Source organism: Danio aesculapii, chromosome 7 (genome assembly GCF_903798145.1).
Source record: "Danio aesculapii chromosome 7, fDanAes4.1, whole genome shotgun sequence".
In the NCBI taxonomy this organism is placed as follows: domain Eukaryota; kingdom Metazoa; phylum Chordata; class Actinopteri; order Cypriniformes; family Danionidae; genus Danio; species Danio aesculapii.
This window is the reverse complement of record NC_079441.1, coordinates 40,525,007-40,536,199: the sequence shown is the minus strand read 5'-3', so window position 1 is coordinate 40,536,199 and position 11,193 is coordinate 40,525,007. Positions and strand designations below refer to the sequence as shown.

General features: G+C 35.0%; 1 protein-coding gene across 2 annotated transcripts in view; it reads left to right on the top strand.

Annotated features, from left to right (window-relative positions):
• Positions 1-10,159: 10,159 nt before the first annotated feature.
• malrd1 (MAM and LDL receptor class A domain containing 1) overlaps positions 10,160-11,193 on the top strand; it is a 55,921-nt gene continuing 54,887 nt past the window's right edge. For both annotated transcript variants that reach the window (XM_056461958.1, XM_056461957.1), the window contains exons 1-2: positions 10,160-10,472; positions 11,065-11,193. The exon at positions 11,065-11,193 is cut by the window's right edge and continues 6 nt beyond it. In XM_056461958.1, coding sequence (XP_056317933.1) covers positions 10,307-10,472; positions 11,065-11,193 — 295 coding nt within the window. In that variant the 5' untranslated portion in view covers positions 10,160-10,306. The remainder of the gene's footprint in view (positions 10,473-11,064) is intronic.

The following is an 11,193-nucleotide window of genomic DNA, read 5'->3' as shown; positions in this document are numbered from 1 at the left end:
GTGGTTGTAAACAATTTATTTGGGCTGAATTTAAACAAACAAATTAAGTTGAACATTGCTCAATTTAATTTGTTTGTTTAAATTCAACACAAATAAATTGTTTGCAACAGTTTTGCATGCAACACTTTTTTCAAGTTGCCTTACAATTTTGAGTTGAGTCAACTTTTTTACAGTGTACAAGATGACAAAGCATTATTTAAAGTTCAATCCAAAATAAAAAATCAGTTATCATTTACTCACCCTTCATTTCTGTTCCAAACTTGCTTGAGTTTTTTTTCTTCTTTTGAAAACAAAAGAAGATATTTGAAGAAATCTGAAGAGTATTTGTTTTTCAAACTAGGAATTTCAGTAATTATTGAATATTCATCAGAATATCTTCAAAATAAATAAACCTCAAACAATAATTTACATTTCGGCTTAGTAATTACAATGAAACAGAAGAATCAACAATTGTTGCCACTAACAATCTAATTCGAGACAATTTATACACTTCATTTTCACCTCTGTATCATTCTGACCTCAATAGGGTAAATGCAGAGCTAGTGTTTCTTACCATACTGATAAACTTCTGGTGAACAATTAATGTGACTTTTTTCCATTTATAAGGTTCCTTTTACAGCATCAATGTTGTAATGTAATTAAAATATAATCAGTTAAATAGACTTTGGCATAAATTTAATTGTTCAAGTGTAAAACGAGATGAAAAGCCTTTAACACACACGTGGCTGTCAGGATTTGCAGGCTAGCACCGAAGCTTCATTGAATATACTGGGGTAAAATAAATGCTCATTATTTAAAGACATGGCAGGGAAGAATGTAATTTAATGCAGTGCTTCTTGTACATTCTGAGACCCACTTTACATCGGATATAACTCAGGCAGTGGAGATTGCTGATTTTTAAAGAAAACAGACCTTAAACGTGCCAATTTTGTAACGTGTACAGTTCACCAGAAGAGCTTGACCCAGGTTACTGACAAATTAAAAGTCCTTCCGCATACTTCTGCGTGTACCTCTATTTACACAAACCTTTAGAACATTTTACAAGTGAATAGTCCCTAATGACCAGAATAATATGGAGTTTAAATGAAAAAAGAAATGAGTCGACTGATTGTCTTTTAGTATAGTTAAATTGAGAACATGCAGCTTGTGTGTGTATCCCAATAACTCTTACCTTTTGTTTTGAATCAGAAAAATTCTGAATTCGTAAATGAGAATGAATTGATTGGCTTGCATGACACAGAGAGACCTAAATTAGGACTTTGACTCCATGGTGCTTTTGTATATATTTTCACCAGGTTATTTGTATCATTGAACAGAGAATAAATATTGCAGTCTTAACAATTATCCCAAAATAACTAGACAGACCAGCCAGTAAAAGACAAATATTGAGGTTATGCCTCCACCAGAGAAACAAAGAAAGGGAATCTGAGAGTGCCTGAAATAAATATTGTGACAAATATTGTTTTGTAGAAAGCATTGAAGCGCTTGTCAGGGTTTGAGAGGATCAGTGTTGCAGAAAGTTTGGCAAAGAGTGAGAATGATGAAATGGGTGGATGACCTAAGGTGTAGATGGGGCAGGCTGACAGTTTAAGCTCTGACAGGTAACAAACAGGCCATTTATTCAGTCCAGCAAATGCTACAGGGGAGGAGACTGAAGCTCATAGAGGTTGATGACCAGTGACAGATTGTGTGAGCAAAATCTAACAAAAGGAAAAGTTGTAGTCAGAGACACAAAATCAAATGTCCAGGAACAAGAAAGAAAAAATGCACAGTCATTATTATAGTATTAGTCAGCATGAATGGGCAGCTATAGGTCTGCTTGATGGATAAGTATTTCACTCATTCATTCATTTTCTTTTCGGCCCTTTATTCATCAGAAGTTGCCACAGCAGAATGAACCGCAAACTTATCCAGCCTATGTTTTACGCAGCAGATGCCCTTACAGCTGCAACCTAACACTGGGAAACACCCATACACTCTTACATTCACACACACACCACAGCCAATTTAGCTCATTCAATTCACTTACACTGCCTGTCTTTGCACTGCAGGGGAAACCAGAGCACCCGGTGGAAACTCACATGAATTCCACACAGAAATACCAACTCACCTGGGCTCATACCAGCAACCTTCTTGCTGTAAGATGATTCTAATAGTATCTGGAAGCAGCCTTTATTATGCAAGCTGAGATTGCATCACTCAGCAATGCAACGTCAGACACAATGCACTCAATGGAGCGAGTGACGTCACTGTTAGGGGTGGCGTTAGGTGAGCCCATTAAAAAGCATTGGATGGAGCACAGATTGCACTGCACCAGGTCTGCATTCAGACCCCTCTCGGTGACCCACTGCCACTGTGCTGCCCAGATAAATATTTCTAAAATGTTATTATATTTTTTCTGTGATTAATTAAACTCTTTGGTATCTATTTCATTGCATGGACCATTTTTTGTCAAAATATATATTTATTATTTTGACATCTGCAATTTACAGAATCAAATCAATGCACAAGTAAATTTTCTCTAAACACTCTAAATTTTAAAACGCTGGGTTGGGTTTTCAGTCCAAACGCTAGGTTGAAAATGCGCAATTTTATAAGTTTAATTGAGTTCAATTGGATTTAATAGAAGCTCATCCTGTCAGCTTTTATAAACTTAATTGAGATTACCTCATGCCAAGTCACAGCCGTGCTCCGCCTCACCAAACCTCAGTGAACGGGACGGCGCATGGAAGTACTTTAAAGAAAATCTATATTTGAATCCACATTATTTATTAGAATTTATTGACAGAGTTAGAAACAGGGTTTGATACAGCGGAATTTACTTTTCTAATTGATGGTCATTCACCTAAATTTTCCGCTCTGGTTGTAACGTTATATTTCGTTTAGCTGTAACTTACTGTACATTGACGATAAACATTTACGAACATACTGCATAACTTATGATTTTTGCTACAAGAGTTCACCCTAATGATATATAGTTAGTTTGAACCAGGCTGGAATCTCTGAGATCAGCTCAGCCTGGCTCAGGCGAACGTTAATTAGCGTTAACTAGTTATAAACATTTTTGAAATGCTTTTGAACGCCATTTTATTCACATGACACAAAAGATAATTAGGACCGTTGAGGGTAGTAAAATGCCTTGTGTGTTTTTCTGTGTGATCACTCACAAATACTTAAATTTGTGTTGTTTATCAGTAACTTGCAACATTAATTGATGCATACGAAAGTGTTAAAGTCAACTCCAGGTTTTCTTACTTAATCTTATAATTTCCTATAAATAGTTCACCCAACAATGAAAATGTAGTCACGGTTTCACTTTTGTTTCAAACCTCTTTGAGTTTCTTTTTTCTGTTGCATATAAGTTACTATTTTATAAAGAAATCTGAAAACCTGTAACCTTTGACATCCATATCAGGAAAAAATAAAATCAAAGGGCAATGGTTACAGGTTTTTGGCTTTCTTCAAAATATCACATTTTTAGATTTGGAACAAGTGAAGGGTGAGTTTTCTGTTGTGGGTAAACTTCCAGCAAACACATAACGTTCCCAGAACGTTCTTATTTGTTTCCTAAAAAATAACCAACCAGGAACCATTTGGGAACGTTAGGCGTTAGTTATGTGTTTGCTGGGCTGCCCCTTAAAAACATTTTTCGCTGTGCTTGTTTGACCGACATGATCTTTTAAAATTATTTAATGCCAGCGATCACTGTTTTCCACTAATTTCTGAAGCTTTCGTCACTGTTGTTAACAACAATTTTATAGAATCTTTTTTATATTTTTCATCTATATCTGACAAAATGTTGGAAATGTTTGAGGGATAGTTCACCCAAAATTGAAAATTGTCAATAATCTCTTACCCTCATATTGTTCCAGCCTTTGTTACTCTTGAGACCTTCGTTACTCTTGGGAACACAAGTTAAGATATTTTGGATGAAATCTGAAAGCTCCCTCATCCTCTATGGACAGCAATGGTCCAGACTCCCTCAAAGTCCAGAAAGGTACCCAAAAACATTATCAAAACATAACACACATCTTTAGTGGTTCAATCTGAATATTATCAAGCTACAAGAATGCTTTTTGTGTGCACATACAAAAAAACTTTTTGTACTGAGGCCTGGAGAAGTGTCTCTCCCCCTCACCCACCCCATGTCTTCTAGATCTCATTTAATAGCTTTGACCCCCTCTGCGAGAAGTAACGCGACACTGTGATCCTTGTGGGTTCGATCATCTGGTACATTCTTGCTACTAATGCTGAGGTTATTTATGCACACTCACTGTTTTTCCGGTGCTCAGGTTGTCAATTTTTTATGCAGGTTCCTTTCTGTGATCCTGAATACTGATGAAACCAGTGGAGCTGTCCTGCAGGCAGGGGTGAACGACATCTGAATATAGGCTGAGCCAGGTGGAGATCCTATAGAGGGACTTCAGAAGCCTGATCAAGAGTGTTCACCGCAGATCAGGACAGGAAAGGTTGAGTAGACTCATTGCTCTAAATGAATGGTTATTATAATGGTGTAAGGAACAGAATCTTGCTCTTTGTTAATAGGAATGTTTTCTGGAGATATCCTGTGTTTTATATCCTATATCTGCACCACAGAACTCCTGTCAAACATCTCTAGGATGCTTCAAACTATCTGACTAGTAAATAAAAACTCAGATTATAGCCATGTACACTTCTGGTCAAAAGTTTGGGGTCAGTTTTATTTATTTATTTATTTTTTAAAGAAAATTATTCTGTTCATCGAGGCAGCATTTATTAAATGTAAAAAAAAATGGTAAAATTGTTAAATATTCAATAAAATTTTAAATAAATACCCCAGTCATTATTGCTTTCATTACTATTACCAGTGATGATAATAATAATAATAATAATAATAATTAATATTAGAGTAATTTCTGAAGGATCGTGTGACTCTGAAAGCTGAAAATACATCTCTAAAATCACTGGAATAAATGGTTAAATTAAATAATAAACTACTATTGAACAGTTATTTATCGTGCAATAACATTTCACAATACAGGGACTAAACCGAAAATAAAATAAATGAATGAACATTTCACAGTTTTACAATTTATACTGTATTTTTGATGACATAAATGCAGCCTTAGTGAGCAGGATAAGATCATTTTAAAACATTTAAAAATCCTACTGACCCCAGACTTTTGACCGGTAGTGTAGACCCAACCCTTGCTCATCACATTGCAAATCACAAATGCATATCTGGTTTATCTTTTAGAAACTGTCTGTTCTTCGTATAATGAGATGAAGAAGTAAATTGACTGCCTTTTAGAAAAAAAATCTGGTCAGGTTTAAATCAGGTCCATACATTAGATTTAATTTTGTTAAATGGTGTCAACATTACTGGTCTAGAAATTGTACCTTAAAGTGAAAATGTGACAGATCACAACCTCTTTTTATTTTACAAGTGGAATCTGAGGGTTCAAAAAACCTAAATATTGAGAAAATCACCTTTAAGGTTGTCCAAATTAAGGTTTTAGCAACAAAAATTTGTTTTTGATATTATGGTAGAATATTCACAAAATGTCTTCAAGTGAGATGATATTTTCTAAGTATTCAAATGATTTTTGCTTTAAAATAATTTTTTTGATTTATACAATTCTTTTATTTGGCCATTCTCACAGTTATACTTGTGCAACAAGTATATGTCACAAGTAAATGATTAAAAAATGTCATGTAATTGTTTGATGTTCTAATCCTTTTAATGGTTATGTCTTTTTTTGTTTTACAATCAATACCTAATCATCCTATGTAATTAGTACTGACTGTAATAAGAAAACTACTGCTGGACCCATCACTGATCTATTTTTCCAAACATTATAAAGATTGTGTTTCTGTCATGCATATTAACATGCACTGACTTTTATTAGTGCATTAGTGCCACCCAACATTACTGGTTCTGGAAGTTTTTTCTATTAGTAATAAAAAAAAAAAAAACGTTTTAAAAAATCTTTTGTTAACGTTATATGCTATGATTCAAGCCAAGTTTAAAATTGAATCACGGCATTACAGTTTTATTACAAACTGAATTTAAAACAAATATATATTTGGAATTTGAAGGTTTAAAATTTAAAGGCTTAATGAGAGAAATTTGTCCCATGTCGTAATATAAACATATTAAAAGTTACTGGTTACATCTAATGAAATAATTGATATAGAGAAACATTGAGTTATTTTGAAAGTCTATAAGAAGACTAAGTCGACTGAATAACTTAAGTGCTTTGTTGGAGTGAGATCTCGTTTAGCACACTTTGCTTGCTGTCACTATCTGATTGGTGAGATTTTATATACAGCATCATGTAGTTTGCTTGCATAAATTCTGCCATTAAACATGTATAAAGTTGCAGCTGTTGTGCTCCATTGCAGATGCAGGGGCCTGTTTAAAAACAGGTTCCTGAACCAAGAGGATTTGCTGTTTTTTTTTCTTGACGTTAAGAAAATAATTAAGAATATATAAATGTAAAATAATGTGTGCTAGCATGCATTATTTTAGTAACTGATATGATTTCCAGCAAAGTGTATATAAATGGCATATTTAAAGACAGATCAGTAAGTCTAATACACTATCTGTTTGGGCTGTGCTGTGTGTCGTGAGGACTGACATAATAATTAGTGTCCATTAAGTGAAAACACAGCCACTTAAATCTCCCAGCACTGACAATCAATAAACTCAACTAATCACAGAGACAGAAAGTGACGTCTCCAGTGACACAAGACTTGTACTTCAATTGGACTATTAAGGATTTGTAGGTCTTAAGGCTGAGTTATTATCACTAACTCCAGTCTGCGGATTTTATCACTCACAGGAGGATTATTAGTATTGCCTCGCTCTCTTTGACCTGCTTTATCCTGCAATAGCCCATTCCAGCTTGGAAATGTCTAAAGTAAAGGGATGTTGAGTCCATCTTAATAATGTGACTGTGGACGTCTTATGTTGCATGGTATGTTTGTGGGAATAGCCAAAAATACATTGTGTGGGTCATAATTATTGATTGTTTTTTAAGCCTTCAGTAAGGACATTTTGTAAATAATTATAATTAGACTGTTAGGTTGGGGTTCGGGTTATTGTAAGTTGGACCATCAAAATAAAGTGTTACCTTAATTTTTGTTCAGTAATATGCATAATTTTGTTTTCCATTTTTAAGCATTTTTTTCAATTGTAAAGGAATTTGAGGATCAAAAAGCAGCTTTATTTTAAGGTTAGTTAAACAGGCAGGGGTCAACACTGGAACAAAATATAATATCCAAAGTAAATCCAAAAGAGTCATTCAAATCACAGGCAAGAGTTCAGGGGCAAGCAGCAAGCGATCAACAATCAAAAACAGTCCAAAACAAAACCAATGACAAGGAAACCAGGAACAGGGAAACAAGCTTAAAATAGTCCATCACACGTGCTGCATCTAAATTCACATACTATCCATCCTAAATAGTATTTGAAAATACAATTAGTATGTTCCAAACCATAGTATTTTGAAAAGAGTATGTCAAATCATTTACTATTTCCAGTAAAAATGTAAATGTAGTAGCATCCATTTTATAACCGCTAATATTGACCACAATACATTGCATGTTGGACATGAATTTGTTTATAACTACAGGCTCGCATAAAAAGTGTAAATAAACGTCAAACATGGCGGACATGCGAGACCAACCATCAAGTAGAGAGGCTTCGGTAAAGTTGATTGAATGACTATTAATTCATATCTAGCAACTGGAACATGTTTAAATCATGTTTTACATGTGATATTTTATCTGCAACAAAGTAAACTCAAGATATGTTTGGACATTAACGTCTGAATGTATAATTATCCAAAGACCTGAGGAGATTTCTCTGCATGAAAGACTTGTGAATAGCAGATTATCCTGCTGCTGCTTCTCTAAAAGGTAGGTAATTAAAAATGAAAGAAATGTGGATGAAGAGTCGAGATGATTGACAGGGGATGTAACTAAGCGACAAAACGATCTGTTAACAAGGAAGTAGTGTGTCCCAAAGCTTGCATACTCTTCTGTTGCACACTCAAAAGTATATACTTTTCCTTTACAAAAAAAGTGCAAACTTTTAGGGCATAGTATACATATACGAATTGGGACACAGCAATGGAAAAAAGACTGAGCAAGGTGTGTGAGCAAATGTGGTGTCGAAGACTTTATATTTGTGAACAGGTGCAACAGTGGTAGAGGAACTATAGCTGCGTCCCAAATGGCACAATATGCACTTATGCACTCTGTACTAATGCACTCAACAGCATAGTATATGTATGTAGTGCCTTCCCAAATGGAACGCTAATGTTTTTTTACTAAACGGAAATTCAAACCAGATGACGTTTGACGGTCAAATTAGAAAAAGAAATTACCAAAGTATCAAATAATGCCTGCCATGAGTATAACCGCATTCACCATCAAGAGGCGCTATAATCACTCTCGTAGGAGAATTTTTCTTTCACAATCCAAAATAAATAGTTATCCAACATGCAATAGCTCCGCCCCTTCCGCTACGTGGGCAAAGCTTCGGTCGTTGAGTGCGTGAAGAGTCCATCATTCCACAATTCATTTTACCGGCTGAATGTAGTATGATCCTGCACACGCTGAATGACTGCATCATCCGGGTAATCAAACTGCACTTATTATTTTTTAGAGTTTTCAGTGTGAACGCACTACTTACACTATTTATACTACAAAATGGCATAAAATAGTGCATAAGTATGCGATTTGGGACGCACCTTATGTATCAGGTGAACTGGAGTGATTAAGTGCAATGCATTATGGGCAGTGTCTTCTGGGTGAATTGTAACTTTCAATATGACGCATAAACCTCAATTTATAAATTGACCCCTATGGCTGGTTTTGTGGTCCAGGTTTTAAGGATTAAAATATGTGATGAATCAAAGTTTTTGTTGCTTGCAGCACAGAATACTTGCAGGTAAAATAATTAATGCAAGCAAATAATTCAATTAATGGCAATTAATGGCATACTTTGACTGAAAAGCCTTCACCCATATCCATCCTAATGAGCTTAATCCAAATGCATTTCTGGTCAGATTGGATTTCTAACCCGAATTACAGGACATTTTAACATTGATAATAAGAAAAGTTTCTTGGGCAACAAATCAGCATATTAGAATGATTTCTGAGGCATCGTGTAGTTGTAAAGACTAAAGTAATGATGCTCAAAATTCAGCTTTGCCATCACAGAAATACATTTGTTTTTAAATATGTTCAAGTGGAAAATAGTAATTGTCAAATGTAATAACAAAAAATGTGTTTAGAAAAATTACTGAATAAAACAAATGTTGCTATAATGGGTATCAAAGGTTTATTTTATTAATTAACTAAACTTTTAAATGGCATTTAAATTAATTTAATATATTTAACAAACAACGCAAAACTTGCAAAAAGTTTATTCAGAGAATGGCAGTGTTGCTTTTTGTGAAAATAAAATATAAATGTATTCATTCACACACAAGACAGGCTATCATACATTTACAGTAAAATAAACAAAAGTATATCTGGATTAAAAAAAATATGATTATGATTATAGAGTATTACTATGCATGACAGAGTTTGATTTAAAACAACAACAAAAACATCAAGAAACAGCACAGACGTTTTAGCTTCAGTTTTAAATCCCTAAATAAATCCCCAATATTCCTTATTCATATTTCATCTGTTGTTTTGTGCTTGAAGGTTATTCAGATATTGCTATGTCCAACAGACTTCTCTTCTATCACACCACGTGTCGTGAATGGTTTAGAATTTTAGTCACTGATTCATGAAAACTGAAATTATAGCTGAATGAACATTTGTAAAACCGGAGCAGGACAGAGGGTGGAACTGATGCATGACTGATTGCTTTGCCACCTCATTTTTCATTCAGTTGCATTCAGTTCTTCGAGCTGAAAATGAAGGCACATTTAGGTAATGACAAATCTCTAATAGTGTTTCAACTGTGAATGTCTTCACCTGAATGTGTTTGTTTAACCCGGGCTCTTATTGCACATGATATTGCGTCTTAAAATAATAGATTGCATTTTACTGTCACTTTATCTCTAGCCAATTACAAGGAGTTTGACGCACACTTTGACATCAGGCACACACACACACACATTGTGTAACAGTCATAAAGTCAGTTAGTTGGCTTGATCGGTGAGAGCAGATGTATATTTTTCTGTGAGACTAACTGTACATAGCAGAAATTTGCAATCACGATACCAAAGTGGAGTATGTCTGCCTGTGTTTTTGCTTAATCGTATTTCTAAATGAGCTGCTGATTTATCTGTCGGAGAGCTCAATGAGGGTGTTCATACAGGCCTCATTTCTGCTGTTTGTCCTGGCGAGTGTTTCATCTGCGCCATGTTCACCCGAGCAGTTTACCTGTGCGAGAGGTGGCTGCATTAACGAGGAGCAGGTCTGTGATTTCAGAGAGAACTGTGAAGATGCCAGTGACGAGGCTGACTGTATGTATTAGTCTATTCTTTCTCTTCAACTCTTTCCTTGCTGCTTTTTTCCATGTGTCCTGTGATTACACAGGGAACTCTCCTGACAGTAATGGGCCTTTCTTTTTCCCTTTTTCCTTTCAGTTGACAACATGATTTTAAATGCTTCTAAGGCTGTCGTGTGTAAATAGTGAGATTTATGGCGCACTCATAATGTGGCACACTGGGAGGTCTACAAGATGACATACAGCAGTGCTTTTATAATATTGATTTAAATTCTCTGGGGCTTTCAGAAGGCAGAACATTGCACCATGTATCATTAGCATTTTATTTGGTTTTGCACCTAAAGGATTATCCATTCGAATCTTTAAAATGATAAATGATGTCCATGTGAACTGAAATCTGTACACCTGTTTCATATTACAATAAAATTAGTTTTTTATATTTCCTTGTTGTACATCTGCTGTCTAGTATCTATTTTATGACAGCAGATTTTCAGTCAAGCGCCTATTAAACGTGCTGTAAAGAGATAGCATGTTTTCTATGGCGTCTCTAATGATTAGCAGACATAGTAATGGTATGATTTATTTTACGTGAGTTTCCTCTCATATAGGCTCCCAGCTTGTGAGATGTGACTTTCAAGAAGGTTTATGTGATTTTCAACTTCAAAATGAGCATCATGTTTGGTTAAGAGGCTCAGGTTTGAGCTTGCCCAGCACTGGGACAGGCTTTAAAGAAAATG